Source organism: Siphateles boraxobius, unplaced genomic scaffold (genome assembly GCF_051911475.1).
Source record: "Siphateles boraxobius isolate OS27281-9 unplaced genomic scaffold, OSU_SipBor_1 97, whole genome shotgun sequence".
NCBI lineage: Eukaryota > Metazoa > Chordata > Actinopteri > Cypriniformes > Leuciscidae > Siphateles > Siphateles boraxobius.
In genome coordinates, this window is record NW_027509227.1 from 624,016 (window position 1) to 649,114 (window position 25,099).

The 25,099-nt window shown below is 40.0% G+C and overlaps 1 protein-coding gene across 1 annotated transcript in view; it reads right to left on the reverse strand.

Annotated features, from left to right (window-relative positions):
• Positions 1-25,099, reverse strand: part of stk17a (serine/threonine kinase 17a) — a 67,773-nt gene that overhangs the window by 21,787 nt on the left and 20,887 nt on the right. Inside the window, exon 2 of the mRNA XM_077225005.1 lies at positions 18,878-19,090. Within this exon, the coding sequence (XP_077081120.1) occupies positions 18,878-19,090 (213 nt within the window). The remainder of the gene's footprint in view (positions 1-18,877; positions 19,091-25,099) is intronic.

A 25,099-nucleotide genomic window follows, 5' to 3' on the forward strand; every position in this document is an offset into this window, starting at 1 on the left:
AGGCTTGTTTATATAAAATTGTTTGTATATGCGTGTATATATATACAGGTCCTTCTCAAAAAATTAGCACATTGTGATAAAGTTCATTATTTTCCATAATGTAATGATAAAAATTAAACTTTCATATATTTTAGATTCATTGCATACCAACTGAAATATTTCAGGTCTTTTATTGTTTTAATACTGATGATTTTGGCATACAGCTCATGAAAACCCAAAATTCCTATCTCAAAAAATTAGCATATCATGAAAAGGGTCTCTAAACGAGCTATTAACCTAGTCATCTGAATCAACTAATTAACTCTAAACACCTACAAAAGATTCCTGAGGCTTTTAAAAACGCTTCTGCCGCTGTTTCTGGTTCAAAAGTGGCTTGACCTGGGGAATGCGGCACCTGTAGCCCATTTCCTGCACACGCCTGTGCACGGTGGCTCTGGATGTTTCTACTCCAGACTCAGTCCACTGCTTCCGCAGGTCCCCCAAGGTCTGGAATCGGTCCTTCTCCACAATCTTCCTCAGGGTCCGGTCACCTCTTCTCGTTGTGCAGCGTTTTTTGCCACACTTTTTCCTTCCCACAGACTTCCCACTGAGGTGCCTTGATACAGCACTCTGGGAACAGCCTATTTGTTCAGAAATTTCTTTCTGTGTCTTACCCTCTTGCTTGAGTGTGTCAATGATGGCCTTCTGGACAGCAGTCAGGTCGGCAGTCTTACCCATGATTGCGGTTTAGAGTAATGAAACAGGCTGGGAGTTTTTAAAAGCCTCAGGAATCTTTTGCAGGTTTTTAGAGTTAATTAGTTGATTCAGATGATTAGGTTAATAGCTCGTTAAGAGACCCTTTTCATGATATGCTAATTTTTTGAGAAGGACCTGTATATATATATATTTATATATATATATACACACACACACTATAGAGCGAGGTCACACTTTCCCGGCCGGATGAGGATCACATCACTAATGTAGTGTAGAGGTTACAGACCACACTAATAGACACTAATACACACACACTAATACACACACTAACACACACACTAATACACGCACAAAAACAACCACACACACACACACAGAAGGGAAAGAACCACACTCATACACACACACTAATACACACACACACGGGAAACAACCACACACACACACACTTCACACTCACACACAAACAGAAGGGAAACAACCACACACTCTCTCACACTCTTACACTCTCTCACACTCTCTCACACTCTCTCACACACACACACACACACACACACACACACACACACACACACACACACACACACACACACACACACACACACACACACACACACACACACACACACACACACACACACACACACACACACACACACAGGGCTGGGACGGTGTGGATTTTTTTCTAACCGTGGATGAAAAGCAAGAATACCGTAAACAGTGTTAAATACTGGAACTGGAGCGCGTCACATAAATGAACCGAAGCTCGGCGTATAGGCTACTTGCCTCACAGACAGGAGAAATAAATAGAAAGCTTGAAATGTCTACTTTTAAACAAAATTCAAAACGAAATGATAAAATTGTACAGTAGCCCTGTCAGATAAGGTCAGGTTTACCAATGTGTGTTTTACTTAGGCTATTTATGTATTTTTGTCCCTGTGTGCCGATCGGAGACTGAGTTCATCGCTGATATTCTGGGGATACAACATATCCAATAGGCTATACTACTTTAGCCTTTAAATATCTGTGCTGCATTAGCCTGCATTAGCCTTAGCCTCGCGGCAGCAGCGCCTAGCATCGCTCATACACATTAAAACTATCAGCGGATGGCGGGCGGTGTGGTTTTGAACATTGGTCATAAATGTTGGTGCGGATGATGGCGGACGGATGATGATCTGTGATGCGGTTGCGGATGAAATAATAGCCCATCCGCGCATCTCTAATACGAATGTAATGTTTAATATGTGTCATGGAACATCACGCTCCCCAACTCGCGAAAGGTCGGATTTGCTCCATCTTTTGATAAGTTTTGTTTAGAAAACCTTGAATCCATGTAAGACACAATGTCATTATACATAATCCATGTCATTAGAATCAATGAATCCATGTCATTGGACACAACGTGCACACATGTGCAGGCCAATGTTTGTTTTTTTTGCGGTGATGACGGTGACGAGCCCAGACCCGCTGTAGGAGTCACGTGACCACGGTATTGCGGTAATGCGGTAACCGTCCCAGCCCTACACGCACACACACACACTCTCTGAGGCCTCAGTATTTTCCTGCTCTGCTGGCATGGAGTTTCCATTAGAGATCAAACAAGTGTGAATCTTCAACCACACACTTCCAGAGCTTCCCCGGTCAGTGACGGACACACACTGAGGTGGAGCGACTCCGGTCAGTGACTCCGGTCAGTGACAGACACTGATGTGGAGCGACTCCGGTCAGTGACTCCGGTCAGTGACAGACACTGAGGTGGAGCGACTCCGGTCAGTGACGGACACACACTGAGGTGGAGCGACTCCGGTCAGTGACGGACACACACTGAGGTGGAGCGACTCCGGTCAGTGACGGACACACACTGAGGTGGAGCGACTCCGGTCAGTGACGGACACACACTGAGGTGGAGCGACTCCGGTCAGTGACGGACACACACTGAGGTGGAGCGACTCCGGTCAGTGACGGACACACACTGAGGTGGAGCGACTCCGGTCAGTGACGGACACACACTGAGGTGGAGCGACTCCGGTCAGTGACGGACACACACTGAGGTGGAGCGACTCCGGTCAGTGACGGACACACACTGAGGTGGAGCGACTCCGGTCAGTGACGGACACACACTGAGGTGGAGCGACTCCGGGCAGTGACGGACACACACTGAGGTGGAGCGACTCCGGGCAGTGACGGACACACACTGAGGTGGAGCGACTCCGGTCAGTGACGGACACACACTGAGGTGGAGCGACTCCGGGCAGTGACGGACACACACTGAGGTGGAGCGACTCCGGGCAGTGACGGACACACACTGAGGTGGAGCGACTCCGGGCAGTGACGGACACACACTGAGGTGGAGCGACTCCGGGCAGTGACGGACACAAACTGAGGTGGAGCGACTCCGGTCAGTGACGGACACACACTGAGGTGGAGCGACTCCGGGCAGTGACGGACACACACTGAGGTGGAGCGACTCCGGTCAGTGACGGACACACACTGAGGTGGAGCGACTCCGGTCAGTGACGGACACACACTGAGGTGGAGCGACTCCGGTCAGTGACGGACACACACTGAGGTGGAGCGACTCCGGTCAGTGACGGACACACACTGAGGTGGAGCGACTCCGGTCAGTGACGGACACACACTGAGGTGGAGCGACTCCGGTCAGTGACGGACACACACTGAGGTGGAGCGACTCCGGGCAGTGACGGACACACACTGAGGTGGAGCGACTCCGGGCAGTGACGGACACACACTGCAGTGACGGACACACACTGAGGTGGAGCGACTCCGGTCAGTGACGGACACACACTGAGGTGGAGCGACTCCGGTCAGTGACGGACACACACTGAGGTGGAGCGACTCCGGTCAGTGACGGACACACACTGAGGTGGAGCGACTCCGGTCAGTGACGGACACACACTGAGGTGGAGCGACTCCGGTCAGTGACGGACACACACTGAGGTGGAGCGACTCCGGTCAGTGACGGACACAAACTGAGGTGGAGCGACTCCGGTCAGTGACGGACACACACTGAGGTGGAGCGACTCCGAGGCCAAGGTTAAAATATAAATTGATATTAAACAATAACAAAAATAATGTAATAAAATAAAATATTGTACTATATTATAATATAAACCATTTACACTATTATTATTACTACTACTAATTATAATATATTTAAATTAGTAATAACAGCAACAAAATGTTGTATTGTATATACATATATTTGCACATTATTATTACTATTATTACAATATAACTATTTTATTAATATTATTAAAATAGTAGTAGAATATGAATAATAATACAATATTATATTACATATATATATATATATATATATATATACCATTTGCCCATTATTTATATTACTAGTTATTACTATTATGATTATTGTTATTTATATTAACAAATAATGAAAATAATGGTTGTTGTTACTACAATTTTAAATAATTTATTATTATTGTTATTATTATTACTTAAAGTGGTGGTAGTAGTAATAACTAGTAATATAAATAGTGTGCAAATGTTGTATATATGGTAATATAAATAATTATTTAAATAAATAATAATAATAATAACGGTTGTTTAATGATGCACATTATTAATATTATTACTTACCACTACTACCACTTTAAATAATAATAATAATAAATAAAGACAAAATATGGATTCAAATGATAGCAAGAGCAGCATCAGCAACATCAGTGCAGACACACACCACATGTGGTCAAAATTAATTTTCCGATGAGACCGAGGGGAAACGGGGCAGAACAGAAGAGCTCAGTGGCTCCAGGGTGTGTGTGAGTGTGAGACCCATCGCTGGTTTCACACACACACCTCAAGGACTCGACACACCCACTACATTCTTTTTGGCAAGGCATCAGTCTCCATTTGGGCTCAGATTATCACATGATGGGAGCAGCAGTCGCTGCAGTTTCCCAGTGTGTAGGAGGAAACAGCTGAAACGTGAGAGAACAACAGATATAAACAGCATAGTGTACTTCACTACCGACAGCTTTAGTGTGTGCAATCTTTACCACAGTCTGTGCAATATAGGGTTATTATAGTTAACATACATATATAAATTATATATATATATATAAATCTATGCATGTGTTCGTGTGTGAGTTAAAAAAAAGAACAAAAAATAAAAACAAATTCAGCTACATCTCATTTTCATTTAATTTAAAATAATAGTAAAATAATATCGTAAAACTGAAAAACAAATTATTGTGAAATATGAAAAAAAAAACATTTTATTAAAACTGTGAAAGTTTATATAATGGTATGATACTAAGGCTATATTTACACTTAAAACGATCTGAAGAGAAAACGCAAAAGTGGTTTGCGTTATCACTTTTTATTCTGCGTTTAGATGAGCGTTATGGGGGGGAAATCTGCGTGCATATGGTGACGCAAAAGTGTGTGAAATTCGATGTAGTATGCACTCCAGGCGGCTAGGGGGCAATGTGAAGCACTGCCACACAACAACACCATGTCCGCACGCCTGCGTACAACCTTCCTTCTACTTCTCCCTAGTAGCGCGACATCAAAACATGGAGAAGCGAACAGCAAAAAGACTCTTGTACGTTTATCAGGTGCTAGGGCAACTTGAAGGTCCGACGTATGGAAATAATCAGACATGTTGGTTGTTATTTTCCTGTACTGGCGCATGCCTGTGACATAAATGCGTATGCGACGAGAGCCGCCGTGAGCAAATTTGCGTTTTACCCCTTTAGACGGGAACGCGACGGTGGAGCGTTTTTAAGATTTCCACTCTGGAGGGGGGTTTCACTTTTTTGCGTTTTTAAGCCACAAAAACGCCGTCGCTGTGTAAACGAAAGGCACATCTGATAAAAATGTTTACGTTTCCACCCCCGAGCGTTCTCGTGTAAACAGGGCCTAAAATGACTTGAAACAAAGTGTGCCTACACAAAACTGACGTTACCACATCCAAATTTATTAAACTTTATTTCTATAGAAACAATGTAGAAATTCAATCTATATAATTCATATGGGAATTTATGCAATTCTCCAACTGATCATTTGAGTGTCCCTTACATCGGCCGTGGGAAAGAAACACTCACCCTAACCAGATTTAAAGTCCCTTTGTAGTCAATAATTATATCCCTTAAAACTCATCTTTCATCACCAAAATGACATATTTAAGCGGTTTTCATTGAAAAAAAAAATCTTCATGCCTTGAAGTAGCTTGAATGTAACTCTTGCCTCATTTATTATGTGCGGTTCTATGAATATGCAAATGAGCCCCGCCTCCACTCACTCACTCACTCACTCAGAGATCCACTCGTTGACGATCACACGTTGATCTGATTGGTTACAACAGGGTTCGTACAGACTCTGTCAAATGATATTCCAGGACTTTCAAGGACTTTTCAAGCACTACTTTGTTGGATTTCAAGGACTTCTATCAGCACAACATCAAACAGTATCTTTATTATTTTTATTTATTTCATTTTATTTTTTTACTCAAATTAAATATATATGGTATCTTATGTTTCACTTCATAGAGGTCAATCCATTGACCAGCGCTGTCAGGCATGGGAAATCCCCTTAACCATTGAAAGGATATTGAAACTGATTTTTTTCCCCATTATGATTGACCTGAAGAATAAAACTTGTATTATATACTTATCATATACTTAATATCATGCTCATAGCCATGAGAAAAAAACTCTATATCTCAGATGGGCTGCAGTGTTGATTTAGCGTGAAACAATTGTATTTTTTCAATAACAAAAAAATCACAATATTTTGAATTAGCGTTGCACGATACCACTTTTTGCAGAACAAGATACCGATACCGTAAACGATCCCTGAATTTAACACTGCATTTGTAATTTTTACATGTATTAGTAGATAAACCAAAAGAATATAAATCATATTAGTTGGCTTAATTTATTCATCAAATATATATTTCTTTCAATTATTTTCATGCTTAATTAAGCCTGCTAAAATGCATTGTATGAGCTTCTGTTACTGTACATTCTATTGCTCTATCATATTTTATCTTTCATTGAATAGCACAGCACATATTTAGAGCAGCTCCAGCAGGCTCAGTGCTGAGGATTGGGTCAGTGGTACAAATGTTTAGACACCAGTAAAATATCAATTATTTAATCCAATTTCGATACTACAACAAAAACTGCCAGCCTAATTCATGCGAATTTTAAACATTATTAAAGGTAAGCAGTCAGCAACAAGATAAGAATGAATAATCAACTTACAAATGAAATAAACAGTGTTTTTAGAGTTTTTCGGGTAGATCTAACAGGTACAGAAATTTGAATAAAGTAATCAAATGTGAAAAAATTGCATATTCATAACTGGATAAATGAAATATAGATGGATATTTTTGTAAAGTTGAAAAGGGTAGACTATTTAGTCAAGAGCAGTGAGTAATTTATTTGTCCATTGTTTGATTAACATTAAAACAGCAGTGGGTTTGTTAAACTGCTGCCCCTTTAAAGCCCAATTTATACTTCTGCGTCGAATCAGACCGAACGCACGGACCCCATTTGAACACTGTCTACATTCATTTGAGATATAACTGACTTTGTTTACTATAGGATACTCCCCAAGATGGGTGTTTTTACAAAATTTTACGTGAATTCGTCCGCACAAGCGCAAGACGTGAAAGACAATTTAATTCAGTATTCGCGCGCGGAGACGCTGGTTTGCGGGGCGCGCTTTGGATGTTTGCGATCATGGAACTTCTTATCTGCAAACGTCCAGTAATAATGTAGGGAATCACTCGTTATACATAAATCAGTTAACAGTTCATGTTTTACTTTACTTACATATACGATTTAGTTTTCATCCAAATAACACGTGCTGAATGAACGATCAGCAATCAAGAGCATTTGATTTACTCCGAGATACACTCTGCATGTGTGCCGCTGCGCGCTCAAATCCACTGCGCGGTTTTCTCTGATCAGCTCGCGCACCACAGCGGTTACTATACACACGCTGCCTGGTAGGCCTATCGGTTGTTGGTATCGGAGCATTTTTACGAGTACATGAGCTCGGTATCGGTGCATCCCTATTTTTAATAATTCAAGCACCTTTCAAGTACCTCTTCAAAAATGTGTCTGTTTTCAAGGGTTTTCCAGGACTTAAATTTCAAAAAGATAAATTCAAGTACTTTAAGCACTTTAAGCACCTTGTACGAACCCTGTTACAAGGTCGTTTGTGACGTCAGAAACACCAGCGATTTCAAAGCGTGTTTTTGAGACTGTCTTTGGTTCACTGCAGTTTTAAGGAGAAAATACTCAGCAATGCTGTCGACTTATGAATTTACACATGGTTTGTCTTAAAGCATATTAAAAACACCATATAGACATAGAAACAACATTAAAAGCTGGATCTTTGAGGCTCTTTTCACACTGTATTAATGACTGAGACTCACAGTCTGCTTGCTTTATTAAAGTGAGTCCGGCGGCAGCTGTTTATCACTAGTTGTACTGTTGATGAATTATGACAAGTTTGTAGTTTTACAGTTTGTGCTATTTTAGGTGGTTTTAGAGTGCATGTTTTACCTCCCCAATGTTTGAATCAGAAGCTGGGAGTAGTAAAGATATTTCAAAATAAGAGTCTCAATGGATGTCCGGCTTGTTTATAATGAAGAGTCGCACGGTGGCGAGCGGGGCGGGGCCGAGAGCCTTGGGAACGGAGCGAGTGTCGATAACCACTCCGGGTCTCGAGTCCCACCGAGGAACTCTGGAGGGATAAAAGAGGAGTGATGAGACTATGTTGGAGTTTTCTTTTCATTTAGTTGATTATGTTTATTTTGTGATTAAAGTTATGTTTACCGTTCGCCAGTTCCCGTCTCATCCTACCCTGAACTTGAAACATTTTTTCTAGTTATTGTTAGCCACAAAAACTGTATCTGGCAACATTTATAATAATACATAACTATTATAATAAATACAATTTGAAGCAGAAATATTTAAAAACTAAAAAAATCTATTAATTTATCAATCGCGATTGTATGAATCTACAGATTTGCTAAATAGATTTTCTAAAGTGTCACACTTCTTTAACTTTGTAGTACTAAAAGTTACGTACAGTTATTGGCATTAATCACAATAAGGCGCGAACAAGGACTCAATAGATACAATTTAAGTATATTTAATTTGTATATTTAGTCTATTGTATTTGTCCTATTGTTTGAAATTTGCTTCTTTGTTCCCTAATTTTTTTATAAAAAATAAAATAAAATTGCCTGTCTACCGTATTCAAATAAGTAACAAAACATTAAACTACAATAAAATCTATGCACATATCGAATAGAAATTTGATTTAAAATTGAGAATTGATTTTGAATCGAATTTTGACCTCAAGAATCAATTTGAATCGAAGCATGAGGTACCAAAAGATTCCCACCCCTTATTAAAAACCTAGTGATTTTTTTTTGTAAATAAAAAAGAAAATAATTTCCTTGTTTCTCCTTGTATCCCAAATGATTTGATACATTTTCATTGTTCTTTATGTACTCCTACATTTTTCAAAGTAGAAGTTTTCAAAAAAGTAAGAATTACATGTGTTATGATTGTAGTGAGCATTTATAATACCGAGTTGACTAAAATGGGAAGAAAAACTAAATAAATTTCAAGGATCACATTTAATTCAGTAGGATTTTTTTTCTTCTAGACTTTTTAAACTGTCTACCGCAGTCAAATGAGAAAAGTAACTCAAAACAATGAAATTTATGCACATATTGAATTGAATCCTGACCTCATGAATCAATTTGAATCGAATCGTGAGGTACCAAAAGATTCCCACCCCTATTAAAAACCTTTGTAACCAAAATAAGTAAATAATTTCCTTGTTTCTCCTTGTATCCCAAATGATTTGATAAATTTTCATTGCAAACCCTTTAGTTCTTTATGCGCTCCAACATTTTTCAAATTTGGAGCACTTGGGCTCCTTAGGGAAAAAAGTAAGAATCCAAAATTAATGCCAAAAATAAGATATGTTGTAGCAGGTGCAGGGCTGATACGCATTCATTGGCGAATGAGTGATTGCTTAAACCAGCACTGTAGACAGATCTTCCCAACCCTCGCTCAGGAGATTACATCCATAGAGTAGTTATCCGTCCCCCTCTCTCTCTCCGCTCGCTCGACCCTCTCTCTCTCTCTCTCTCTCTCTCTGGGCCACGGTCCGGCTGTTCACGTGCCGGAGCCGAAAGCATTGACATAATGAACTCCCAGCTGGAGCTCTCGCTCAACGAGGCCACGTTCTTGAGCCGAGCCGCATCGAGCTCCCGGGATCCCCGGACTCGCCCCAACAGATGAATGAATAAACCCTCTATCTCTCCAGCCAGACCCCCTTACAAAACCACATCGCCTCCTTTAAACGAAAATATAATATATATTTTATATTGAAATATCCCTCGCCCGAGGAAAGACGGAAAGAAAGGAAAAAATCTGTTGATTACATTATCTGTTGGCTCTTTCTGGATTTCACTTGCTCAAGAGGAAAATGCATTACGCTCTACTTCTCCACGATTGAAAGAGTACGATTATCATGGCGGATAGTCGGGGGACAAAAGGGCCAATTGCAGGCACTTTACTCAGATAAGCTTCTGCTTGTCATATCTTGCAAACTTAAGGCCCTAATATACTTCCAGCAAAATCAGGCCAAAACGAAGTTTAAAGCGAACTTTACAGAAGAGTTTGCCCCGGCTGGTCAAAGCATGTTTATCTTTGAACTATAATTGGTCCATGCTGATGATCCTTTGACGAGTCAATCTTCTCCGGTTCATTTCTTCTGTTCAGTTCGTCGAGGTCAGACGCGAGTAAAAACAGGATCACACTGGAGAGCCGCTTTATAGTAGAATCTGACGTTGTAATTCTAATTGAGACGGCATAATCACTGGTCAAGTATTTCAAACTTTTTTCTGCCCCTAAGTGAAGAACGAAACCTTGAGTATTTCAGGGTCTTTACCCCTAATACGGGCTCAGGAATTAGATTGGAGGTTTAGGACGAGGGAAGTGCGGTAGCAATTAAAGGAACAATTTAAGAGAGATTAAATACTAATGCCGGACCCAAAAAGAATATAATCCTTCCAAGGCAACATAACTATCTCTACAATGCAGGGTCACTAGCTCGTTAATACAAACAGTTTTGTAGATAATTAGTTTTCACTGTTTACTAAAAGTCTGTATCCATTTGGTCTCACTCGAGATGACCTAACATGGCCTGTTCGGACAGGTTTATAGACCTCATGTGAATTCATCTGGAAAAAAAATGCTTATCCTGGTTATTGGGGTCAAAGTTGAGCATTTGCTTGACTAGCAGCTTGTTTTAGGATGCTAATCTGCCGTTGTAATCTATTATCTGCCTAATGGCCCCTCCGACCCCCCGGGGTCTTGGTAAGATGTGGGCAAAGCAGATTTACTGCAACATATGAAGGCAATCAGGAGGACAACTGTCATCTAAAACAGGCCGTGGTTATAATAGTTCGTCAATGCTTGATGATTAAAACTCAGCAGGATTTTAAAATATGATCTTTGCCATTCTACCTTGTAATTTGCAATGGCTGGACATTCGGGTTGCTTCTCTATACAACCAATCACAGGCAGACACATCGGTTGGAGTCGACCTGCCAATGCGACACAGTTATGTTCGCTCTACATGCACCGACTGCTCCAGTTACTTGCATCCATTTGGAAACAATTTGACTAATCTAGGCTTTGCAGTGTGTGTGACCTAACGTGCATCACAAACTGTATTGAGCCTTGCTGTTAATAGGATGGGTTTGTATCGACTACTGAAATTTGCTAGGGTTGTAACCATACAAAAAAAAGGACATGTGACACCATGAACACAAGTTAGGTTTTCATCATCAGCATACTGTGCACGTGTAGCAAGGTTTTTCTATCCGTGCATCATTTATACGCGCAGGTCACGTATGTGCCTTGAATTGTTTTGCACTGACTAGTTTGTCTGCAAGGTGGCAACAATGACTGACCCTTTAAAAAAAAAAAAAAAAATGTATGAGACAACAACAAACTACTGGAGACGGCAACAATAGAATATGGCTTGTGTGAGGTGTACCAATTCAAATGATACTGTACATGCAACTCTAGTTTAAACAAGTACCAAAACATTTTATCGGTCGTAACTTTTGGAGAGAGAAATAGCAGATACTGGACAAGGATGAAAATTTAATTGCATGTGTTGATCACCTGTGTTTGTGCACACTTTCGAATTTAGTATGTTTTGATAGACTAAGTTTGCATGAAAACTGAAATGTACTTCAGGCTTTGGATTTTGGAAATGTGTGCAATGGCAAGCACCACTTTTGCAAGTTACACTAATAACATCAGTCTTGCTTTCTAAATGCATGAACAAACTGTAAAAAGTAGTCATACGTGCAATGAATTCTGAACAATGTAGACAATAGTGGTATAAAAACAAACTGATTTTTAACAATGCTTTTTGTCAAATGCATGTGAAAATCCCCCATGTTTGGATCCAGCTGCTCGTGAAGGAGGCGTGTGGGCCGATGTGAGATCTGAACTCAGTCCAGCTGCGCACATGCCATTCACTGAGTGAGAGGACAGGCCCTCGAGCGCAGAGATGTCCTCGAGGCGAGCCTATCGATACAGCAGAGCCGGGGATATTGGTCTGCAGGGAGTCATGGGAGAAAATGGGATCGGTGTTTACCAATGAACCCGTCAATATGTTCAGGCGTGCTGCAAAATCATCAACTCTTCCTCATTATAAGATTTCTGCTTCTCTTGATTAATTAAGGATAATCGTCTGTGATATTCCTCTGTGATAAAATGTTGGATTTTCACTACCATGCATTTCTACCAAGCTTTCATGTTTAAACTCCCAAATCAGAGCCTTTCTCGTAAAGTTCCCCTGGGGTCAATAATTGTGTCCCTTAAAACTCATCTTTGATCACAAAAAATACATATGTAGGCTAAATGTTTTTTCCTTGAAAAAATTTTTTTCTTCATGCCTTAAAATAGCTTAAATGTAACTCGACACCCTTGCTTCATTTAGTATACGCGGTTCTATGAAACGCCAGCGATTTCCGCCCTCAAAAGGCGTTTAAAGGGGTGGTAAAACACGATTTCACATTTCTAACTTTAGCTAGTGTGAAATGTTGCTGTATGAGCATAAAAAACATCTGCAAAGTTACAATGCTCAAAGTTCAAAGCAAAGGGAGATATTTGCTTTTAAAGAAAAGGACTACAACAAACGGCTGGTAGGGACTACACGATATTCTTCCCGGGTTAGTGACATCACAAACCCTAAAATCTACATAAGCCCCGCCCCCGGGATACGCAGTCCATGTTGAGAAGAGGAAAACTTGTTGTATAAGAGTGTATTTGTGAGTCAGCTCAAACTTTAGCATCCTTCTTTTCACATGCAAAAAAAAGTCACCCTGTGTGTATCTCACAACAGTTCCTATACAAGCAATTTATAGATTTTCATGACAGAATATGCTGATTTAAGATCGTTAACTCCACATCAGCAACATAAATTCATCAACTAACCATTCAGAGACGTCCTGTTGCATTCTACATGTTGTCACTTCTTCTTGAGTCTCTCCATCTTTGTCTGACTCGGTTTTAACATTTAAGGCAGAAAAGTCATTTTAGTGTGTCTGCGTGAGGTAATCGCTCTGCTAACACACAAGAGCTCTTGAAACCCCGCCCTCTGCAGCAGCTCATTTGAATTTAAAGGGCCAGGCACAAAACGGTGCGTTTTTGCTAACCTCCAAAAAGTGACAACTTTAACATGCTATATAAAAATATCTGTGGGGTATTTTGTGTTAAAACTTCACACACACACTCTGGGGACATCAGAGATTTATTTTTCATCTTGTGAAAAGGGCATTTTACCACCCCTTTAACACATTGTTAAAAGAATTAATAAAAAATGTCAACGTCATTTGGGCATAACTCCACGAATTGGAGTTAATATTAGGAATTTCACTGGTTTAGCTTTTAGGAGAAGCTTCTTGTAACATTTTCATTAATGTAAAAAGACAAAGTTTTAATTTATATGATAAATATAATCCATCAAGAATCTAGATGAGGTCAAATAAACCATGCAAGTTGATGTTCCCTTGATTTGTGCAATAATTCTGATTAAGTGTAAAGAGAAATGTCTAAAATGATAATAATCGTGACTATCAGTTTAACTATTATCGTGCAGCACAAACACGCTTCTTCCTAAACGGAGGAGTCTCTTGGTTTCCATGTTTGGGAGACTCTATGGGCTCTGTGTGTTTGGAGAGGCAGATTAAAATTCCTGCGCTGACCCCTCTCCCCACTGCAAGGGTCAGCCCATTCACGGACACTGGGAACCGGGTCAACCAGGACAGAAGCAGATGCACAGCAACAAACCAACACGCTCACTGCCGATCAGCCACACACTTCACGTCCGAGGACTAGCATTATATTCCCATGCCAAAGTGCAAATGCTTACATGTTGTCGGGATTCAACTCACATTCACCATAAAACCCCTAGAGTGAGTAGCTGCTTGATCTTTAAAATGAGTGCACACTGTGCGATTTATAATAGTCCTTTACGATTTTTGTTTGTCAGACTGTACGAACATGATCATCGTTGTAAGCCATGTCGCACTGTAAGATCTGTTGTCATTAACGTCACACTGTAAGATCTCAGTTATCATTAATGTCACTGTAAGATCTCAGTTGTCATTAATGTCATACTGTAAGATCTCAGTTGTCATTAATGTCGCACTGTAAGATCTCAGTTGTCATTAATGTCATACTGTAAGATCTCAGTTATCATTAATGTCGCACTGTAAGATCTCAGTTGTCATTAATGTCGCACTGTAAGATCTCAGTTATCATTAATGTCGCACTGTAAGATCTCAGTTATCATTAATGTCGCACTGTAAGATCTCAGTTATCATTAATGTCACACTGTAAGATCTCAGTTATCATTAATGTCACACTGTAAGATCTCAGTTATCATTAATGTCGCACTGTAAGATCTCAGTTATCATTAATGTCACACTGTAAGATCTCAGTTATCATTAATGTCACACTGTAAGATCTCAGTTGTCATTAATGTCACACTGTAAGATCTCAGTTATCATTAATGTCACACTGTAAGATCTCAGTTATCATTAATGTCGCACTGTAAGATCTCAGTTATCATTAATGTCACACTGTAAGATCTCAGTTATCATTAATGTCGCACTGTAAGATCTCAGTTATCATTAATGTCACACTGTAAGATCTCAGTTGTCATTAATGTCGCACTGTAAGATCTCAGTTATCATTAATGTCACACTGTAAGATCTCAGTTGTCATTAATGTCGCACTGTAAGATCTCAGTTATCATTAATGTCACACTGTAAGATCTCAGTTATCATTAATGTCGCACTGTAAGATCTCAGTTATCATTAATGTCACACTGTAAGATCTCAGTTATCATTAATGTCACACTGTAAGATCTCAGTTATCATTAATGTCACACTGTAAGATCTCAGTTATCATTAATGTCACACTGTAAGATCTCAGTTGTCATTAATGTCGCACTGTAAGATCTCAGTTATCATTAATGTCACACTGTAAGATCTCAGTTATCATTAATGTCGCACTGTAAGATCTCAGTTATCATTAATGTCACACTGTAAGATCTCAGTTATCATTAATGTCGCACTGTAAGATCTCAGTTATCATTAATGTCACACTGTAAGATCTCAGTTGTCATTAATGTCACACTGTAAGATCTCAGTTGTCATTAACGTCACACTAAGATCTCAGTTGTCATTAACGTCACACTGTAAGATCTCAGTTGTCATTAACGTCACACTAAGATCTCAGTTATCATTAATGTCACACTGTAAGATCTCAGTTATCATTAATGTCACACTGTAAGATCTCAGTTGTCATTAATGTCACACTGTAAGATCTCAGTTATCATTAACGTCACACTGTAAGATCTCAGTTATCATTAACGTCACACTGTAAGATCTCAGTTGTCATTAACGTCACACTGTAAGATCTCAGTTATCATTAACGTCACACTGTAAGATCTCAGTTGTCATTAATGTCGCACTGTAAGATCTCAGTTATCATTAACGTCACACTGTAAGATCTCAGTTGTCATTAACGTCACACTGTAAGATCTCAGTTATCATTAATGTCACACTGTAAGATCTCAGTTGTCATTAATGTCACACTGTAAGATCTCAGTTGTCATTAACGTCACACTGTAAGATCTCAGTTGTCATTAACGTCACACTGTAAGATCTCAGTTGTCATTAATGTCACACTGTAAGATCTCAGTTGTCATTAACGTCACACTGTAAGATCTCAGTTGTCATTAATGTCACACTGTAAGATCTCAGTTGTCATTAATGTCACACTGTAAGATCTCAGTTATCATTAATGTCGCACTGTAAGATCTCAGTTATCATTAATGTCACACTGTAAGATCTCAGTTGTCATTAACGTCACACTGTAAGATCTCAGTTGTCATTAATGTCACACTGTAAGATCTCAGTTATCATTAATGTCGCACTGTAAGATCTCAGTTGTCATTAATGTCACACTGTACGACAGTCAAGACACGTTAAAAACGGAGACGCAAGAAAACTCGTGCGAAAGCTCCGTCCAGCGGTGAGTTATTCCCAGATAACAGCGGCTGAGAACAGAAACTCAGGCTCATCCGGGTCACTGAATCAGCAGCGCTATACGCTCGCTAGGAACAGTTGTTCTTCGTGGAAGTTTTGCATTTGGTGAGCTAATAAAATATTAAAACTCAGTCGAATCAATATTTTGTGTAGTTATTTAATTATGCCATCCAGTATCGTGGACTCGCTCTCTCTCGTTTCATACAAACACTGCTGCCATTTTGTGAAAATTGTTTTGTACACTGTTGGATTATGAGATACAAACAGGTACGATTTTAAAACAGTTTAACTGAAATCAATATCTCTATCTCCATAATTATTAATGTGTTGAAATGCTGTGTAATAAGTGATTTGACTGTATACTGTATGTCTTAAACGTCCGTCTAGTTTGATCTCGCCGCTGAAACTGCTCTCTCCGCGGAAGCTTTGCGTTTAAAGACCTAATAAAGTATTTCAAATCAGAGCAATATTTCGTCTAATTATTTACTTATGTGGCAAGTATCACGTTCAGTAACGGTGAGCTGTGCTACACGGGGGACTGAAATGGTGGTTACAAAGAAATCTCCGGACGTTAATTTTGGTCACGGCTTGTCTTGAAAACGAAGAGGATTTGATGGTGGTCGTAAGAGAGACACTGCAGGACTGAGAGGAAAATCTTCTGACACAGCCAGAAATTCGTCAAAGATAAAATTTTATCGCAGCGGTCATTAATCGGCTGTCGGTGAACATGTCAAACTAACGATCAAAGACTACAGATTTTAGCCTAAGGTCAGAGGAATCTTTTAGGATTTGCTAAATTTGTCTCAGACGGTCAAAATCGCACAGTGTGCACCGGCTTTAGAAAGACACGAGTGCAGAGCCATAATGAAATAGAGTCCAAATTGTATTAATCAATGAATCCATCAAACCCCAGATCAAAATGTGCACAGACACTAAGATAAATCCCATCTGTGCTCATTGTCTGGGTCTGAAGAGAGAGGATATGGTTGAGTGGAAGCCAGAAATGTGTGACCCACTTCATGCCAAATGAAATAAACCATCAACGTGACCTTTATAGATCAAATTTGCTTCATATGACCAACAACAGGATGAACATCTCGGCTGAATTGGAGCACACAAACAGATATTGAGTGATTTCCCCCTGGAGTACAGTAAAGTGGGTGAAGGACTGCAGCAGCTGTACAGTAAAGATGATGAGTGCCAACAGGGCCCGGAAATGCTTTGTCTAAAGTTCAATGTCAATGTCAGCGTTCGGCTTCGAGGGAAACCCAATATGCCAGTGCACACAAGCATACATTACCAGTGTGTGTGTGTGTGTGTGTGTGTGTGTGTGTGTGTGTGTGTGTGTGTGTGTGTGTGTGTGTGTGTGTGTGTGGATGCTGAACGTTGCTGGAATAGCGACTGCTCACTGAGGCATGCTCAGTAACGCTTCGGAGGGTTTATAGGAGGATTAGTGCTCTTTGCTTTTCACTCGCTCTTGTTTTCTCTCCATGTACTCCGGTCCATCTCTTATTTCAATCTACTACTCATTTACCACCACTGATCCGCAGTCGCTCTGCACCTTTTTTAATTGGATAGGATGGGATTTCACCTCAATATTTAACAGCATGTCATGATGCTGGCTGTGCTACTGATTAAGTTACAGCACAAGCCTGCAAAATCACCATAATGCAGTGACTAATTTAGAGATTCTTGTGTTTTAAACATGCATCCCATGTTTGAATATACAAGTGCACCAGATATTTGAGAGCTACAAATCTGTTGTATGTAAAAGAACAGCTTGGATATTCTGCATCATCTTTTGCATTCAATAGAAGATAGAAAATCATACGGGTTTGGAATAACTAGAGAGAGAGTCTATATTAACTAAATGTTTGTGAAATGTAGAGTGTACTGACACATGATTTCAAGATTTATTTTACATTGACTGTAGATTAAATCTCTGAATCAAATCAAAAATTAAAAATACAGGATGCCAGTTTTTCTTAAGAAAAAAAAATAGAAATTATGTAAACTATACAGGAAAACCCTCTCCCTTGGTACATTACTATAATTTTAAAGGGTAAAATTAACAACACAGCCTTGCTTTTTATCAGAAGTAATTACAAAATTGGATGGTCTAAAACTAATGTTTAGAAATTTTATTCATGCATCAAATGTAAACCGCATAGACTAAAAGATCAATCTTGTGATTTAAGAATCATTTTGATTAAAAGTGTGTCAGCTTTTAGTGATAGGCAGGAAAATGAATAATTGTGATGTTTTAAACTAAAGGTCCTTAAACACCAAGTCTGAAATTCTCGTCCGAAATTTTCGCATTTAAAAAATAAATACGACCTCACGTTGTCAATCACGTTTACACACTGCCTCCGAAACTTTCGTGCATCATGACAAAATTCGGATCAGGTTTGATTTTCTGCGTTTTTCAAAAAGTATTTTGAGAGGTGTTTTGACGAATACGAAAAAACAAATACGAAAGTTTCGGACACAGTGTGCAAGGACCTTAAGACTTAAGACACTCACTATTCCAGAACGAGCACCATCTCGCTGGCCATCTCGTAGACTTCGTGCAGATTGACGACGCGAGGACAGGCTCCCGCCAGCTCCAGGACGGCGATCTCGTGAATGATCTCGGTTCTGCAGTCTTGGCCCTTCCTCCTCTTCCTCATGTACTTCGCTGCAAACTCTTTACCTGTGCTTTTCTCCACACACTTCCTCACCACAGCAAATTTGCCTCTGAGAGCGAGAGAAAACAAGAGGAAGAATGTTAGTTAGCAGTTAGAGGATCTCATGGGGTAGCCAGACTTTGGATCAGGGTTATTATCGGTACTTAAACTATTAAAGGGGACCAAGTCAAGTTTTCAAAGTCTCTACTAGAACAGAATTTAATGCTTGATGTAAAAAATGAAAAAACTTTCTCCATATTTTTCATTGTTGAAGCTCCTCTCTTCTCAGTTTTTCAGTAAAGCTTTTCCCGAAAGCATCGTTAGCCAACTGTGGTCGCAAGTACTGTCGTTATCAGCAGTTCAACGAGTCGGTTTCCCGAAACCATCGTTCCAACGAACATTCACAAACAGCATCGCAAAGGTGTGTGCTTGTAACGACAGATCTCGACCTGTGGTTAGAAGAGGAGTTTCTAGTTTTCATGACATGTGGACTCAATAGACAGTTGATTGACTCGAGACTAGACAGTTGATTTCTTTAACGCTGAATCGTACTACGGTAGTTAAGCAGCGAGTGACGTCGCTATACGGGAAACTCACCCCTGTTTACTTCCTGTCTCTATGAAGCCCCTCCTTCTGAAAAGCACACTTTGCTCTGATTGGTCAGCTGGAGCAGTGTGTTGTGATTGGTCTATCGCGTCGCGTGTGTTTGGGAAATGTCCCGCCTCTTTCCATAACCACCAGTTTAACACACTACTAACTAACTCAACCAGGCCCCGCCCCTTTATTTTGCGCATCAATTATTTAAATGAGGAATATTGTGACTTTTTAGCCAATTTGCGAATTCAAAAAAAAAAAAGAGAAGCTGAACGCAACATGCTTTTACACCACCAATCTGACATACTTGTAGAGCTCACATTTCCATGCATCCCATTAAACGGTCACATACACACACAAAACAACTTTGTTCAGGGCCTCTTTTCATTTGATTCAGTGAAAGCCTGAAGCTGGAGGGTTTGGGGCAGTGAAAGGGTTTAGCAGGGGAGGGGGTGTATATCTAAAGATGGCACACTTGTTATCACCACGGTTCAACGTGCCTTTGTCCCCCGGCATATTTGCGGGATGAAATCATCCCAAAGCCCGGACTGTCCCTCTGTGTCCCACTTTTAGCACTGAACTTGAAGATGCAGGGGCAGACGATGAGGAAAAATAACACGCCGACAGACAAGGGAACATGTCGCCGAGAGGATTCTTGAGAGAAGTGTTGTATTGTGAGTTTGAGACAGAGTTTGAGCTCGAGGAGCTGAGATTCGGGCCACACTGGCAGTCTGTCACGCTGGAAATGTGTGTTATTTCTGTACAGGTTTCCCAAAATATTCATACCAGCCCTTACAACCCAACACACATCCCTCATTATGTGGACAAACCGGCCCTAAAACCCACGTTATTGGTCCAGTCAGAAGTTGACATGACAAACTATCCAAATATAACAGTCAAAAGCCAGACGAAAAAGTGATTTAATTGATGTTTGATCCAATTCCATTAGTCAGAGGAAGACATTATTATTCACTCTCAATTCCAAAATTTGTATAGACGCTGCCCCTTTAAGACCGAGTGCACATCTAATAGATGACAGATGTAAATAGTTGGAGAAAATGATGGTGCATCAATTTAAGACACAAACTGTGTTTCAGTGAATCTCAGAGCTGGTCATTTTTATACTTTATGTATATTTGATAGTTTAGATGCGCACATGAAGCCCAAAGTTAAGTATACTTGTCTTGTCTGGTTGCAGTCCATTTCGGAGCGCGTCGCCTTGTGAAGAGCGTCTCTTTCGCAGATTTTTGTGCTTTAAATAGCTCTTTTAATGATTAAACGCATCTGTAATTTAGCAACAGTAGAGACTGCATTTTACAACAATCCCCGATCGTGCTGATTCTGACGGTGCGTTTGGGTTTTAGGAAGAAATGACAGCGCATCGCTGTGAAGGGAAGGAAGTTGCGCTAGACAAAATGCGTCTAGTTTGTAATGGTTTCATCTCATATATCTTATTTTTTATTATCTTTGAAAGCCGAAATCTGAAATAAAAGTAGAATAATATCCCAGATCTAAAGTGTAACCACGTTTGAATGTTTAGTTCTGTCCTCATTGTCAGTCATTAAGCAGGACTGTGTGTTGTGCGCTCCGTGTGAGAGATCGCTCTCTCTCTTCTGGACTGCGAATAGCAGAATTGCATCACAGACAAATGGTTTAATATTATTAAATATATAGAAATGGCTGGCGAGATTAACATGTTCAAGATTACGTCTTTATAGCAATAATAAATAGTGGACCTACGTGTATTTTCTTAATTTCTCCAGTACCGACAGCAGAACCGATAACTTCCGAGCTTATCGATACTGCGGTCTTTCAAAATTCAGCCCCGGGGCCGTTTAATACCGGGTTTCGGTACCCATCCCTACTACTGAATGCTTTAAACATTCGTTTAAGCGTCATGCGCATGATAAACTTTCTTAACGATGCAACACTCTTGTATCGCAGCGTGCGGCTCGCTTGTACAGACGATGTGGTGATGTGAAGCCAAGTGCACATTTTAAAGATTGTCTCAAAGTTTTCAAATTACTGATTTGATCTGATAATCTTTGTGGATTAATTTGCACGTTCAACCAATGAATGAGTAAAGTTATGTGCAACACCGGAATCCTGCGCAAGAATTTGAACCATTGATTATAAATAAATATTTAAATAGCCAATTCCTAAATTCTATCTATCGATCTATAAATTACAGTAACGTCTGTCTGTCTGTGTGTCTGTTATTCGCATATCTCTCGAACTATTAGTCCGATGGATTTCAAACTTGACGGGTGTCTTGCTACGGGCACGAGTAAGTGTAGTGCCGAGTTTGACGTTGATTGGATTATAAATGCCAAAGATATCGTTAAATATATCGGTAAAAGAAGCACTTGTGGTTTAAAAATAAACATTCTGACATAAACGCTCAGTCAGCTAAACATTAAGTCAGCTACACTGTTTACTTCTGAATATTATATTTTATTCTCGGCCATCATTTGTAGTAGCCCATTCACAAACTGTTTGCTCAAGCGTAGCGTTTTCTCGGAGTTCACTGTGTGGCTGCTCCCTGAATTGTGTAGTTCAATTTTCCATATTTATTGTATGTCATTATGTCAGTATCAGTATTTGCTTTCTACCATGCACAAATAAAAATGTCAATTTAGTTTAATTGTAACAATGAGCACTCAATCACACCAAACCAATAATTACTAAAAACACACAAAACCGATTTTGCACGGGCACTTTGCACTAGTTTACTTAAGTTATGATAATTTAAATGTCATGTTTGACAAATAAACTGGAAGGTGACTGATGAAAAAAAGCCACTAGACAAATCCTTAAAACAGATTCAGGATTGATTTAAAACGCAGCAAGTGAAGTCTCAGAAGCATAGTTAACAATGCCCATGTGAAACGCTGGTCAGACACGAGGCTTGGCGCCTCGTTTAGAAACACAGCGAAGAGAAGCGCCGGGGAAGATTTAGCACGGCTGAACTGTGGAGGAAATTCCTGTTAAACGTCCCGAATCCCACCGTGATGTCCTGAACTGGCCTTCTCCGTCCATCTGCTCCCGGACCACATACAACCCCGCTGATGATCCAAGCAATTTACAGCGTTATTCATAATCGCTCGCTTCTCAGGGCAACAGTGACTGATGTGCCTCGTAAGTGATGCATGTGGGCGTCTGCGAAAATGGCTTGTTTTCAAGTCTCTTGAGGTTAAAACTATATGGGCCCTATTTTAAGGATCTAAGCACATGGTCTAAAGCGCACGGTGCAACTAAGGGTCACTAATGGCGTGTCCGAATCTACGTTTGCTAGTTTAACGACGGGAAAAATGGTCAGCGCTCCCGGCGCATTATCTAAAAAGGTCGTTTCTATCCTCTTAATGAGCAATGGGTGTGTTTTATCTATTCACTTACAGTGATGTGAATAAGTTAGGACACCCATGCTAAAGTTGCCTAAAAAGAGGAATAAAAAATAATCTTTTGGAAATTGATCTAAATGCTTTAATTAAAAAAATGAGGATAAATCCAACCTTTAAAGACACCAATTTTCTTTGTGAATGAATAATGTATCATGAATTAATAATTTTCTTCCTTAAAATACAGGGTGCATAAGTCAGGACACCCCTATGTTAAATTCCCATAGAGCCAGGCAGATTTTTATTTTTTAAATAGTTATTTCATGGATCCAGGATAATATGCATCCTGATAAAGTTCCCCTGGCCTTTGGAATTAAAATATCCCCACATCATCACACACCCTTCACCATACCTAGAGATTGGCATGGTGTTATTTCAGTTAGCCTAATAGCTGGTTTGATTTGCATTGAGAGATGATCTTATGGAAAGTACCCCATGCCAATCTCTAGGTATGATGAAGGGTGTGTGATGATGTGGGGATATTTTAATTCCAAAGGCCAAGGGAACTTTATCAGAATGCATATTATCCTGGATCCATGAAATAACTTGTCTTAAAAAATAAAAATCTGCCTGGCTCTATGGGAATTTAACATAGGGGTGTCCTGACTTATGCATTCTTGGCATGCTTGTGTGCTGCTGTGTGTAATAAGCAGACTGTTACGTGTGTTGTGGACCCGCCTATAGGCACACATTACTAACGCACTCTTTAAAATAATAAAACAAATATTGCGCCATTGACTTTAGAGCAGGTTTCGGTTGGTCAATGGCTCAGTTTATTTCAGTTCCTCAAAATAGTAACCCGCCTGAACACACATCGTTCTCAGACCAGCAACCCATGGCTGCAAATGCATTTGTTAATTAAACAATGTGTCGCAGAACGTGAAAATGAAAACCGCGTCAGGCTGAAACTAGCAAAACGCACTTGCGTCGCGCCTGCCGCTGCATTGCACCGGGTGTGTGATAGGGCACATGATGTTTGCCTAGTACAGACATTGTGACCGACACTGGAGAAATGCAGGATCAGCAGAACATCTGCTGGAAGTGAAATCAGGAGGAACTAGCTCATCTGCTAAAGGCATCTTGGATGCAGGATCTGATAGCAAACATGAATCCACGCAGGAATGTGGAACCGGACCGAAGACGACTTCACGCATTCTTTGTGAAAACATGTGCAACATTCAGTCACACTCAGTTGTCTGAAACAAAGCAACTCATTAAAAAACCTCAATGGACAGATGAAAAAAAAAAACTAAACAGGCAAATGTATTGTTCTTATGTTTTAAATGGGTTGCTGAACCAAATTGTTGGACTGACCAAGCTCATGTGAGAGTCATGGGTTCAGAAAGGGTTTCAGCCATCAAAGGAAGTTTTCCTTTATTTTCCATCCCCATTCTGTCCAGAACTCCTGAGATTTACTACACACAGCTGGGATTGCCTTCCTCCTTTCTTCAAAAAATGTGGTGATTAATGGGGTAAGTAGAAGAAAAATGTCCTTGTTCTGGGCTGTCCCAATAAAATCTGGGTGTAAAGTTAAGCATCGCTGTGACGGGTTTCTTCAAGACAGGGAGACCCGTTCTTCGCCTCAGAACTGAATGTCATTTGGGTCATATGATATGCAACCAAAACCATCTAAAATGAATGAAATCATTCCGACTTATGTGGTTACATGCTACATTTTTATTCCGACTGGGTTACTAATATGCATGCAGAAAGTGTTTTTCTGTTTTAAAATGTTTTTGCAAATTGAAAAACCTTGTTTTTCAGCAAACTCTGGGAAATCTGATCCAGTGCAATATCTTATACGGTATGTCACGCATCCCTACATTATAAGTCACTTGGCTAACTAATAGGTAGATGGTATGCATGACTACTAATAATAAAATTAAAAATGTGACCTTACATCTGGAGTACTTTAAGTCTTCAAACAAAGACTGCAACTATAAATGACAGTAAGACATTGTTGAAGATTGATCCACAAGACTCAGAATCCAGCATTCATTAAAATCCCAACAGTGTCGTAATCACTCTGATTGAGAACGATTCAGAAACACTAAGTTTCTTCCGCTCCATTGAAAACCTAATAGGCT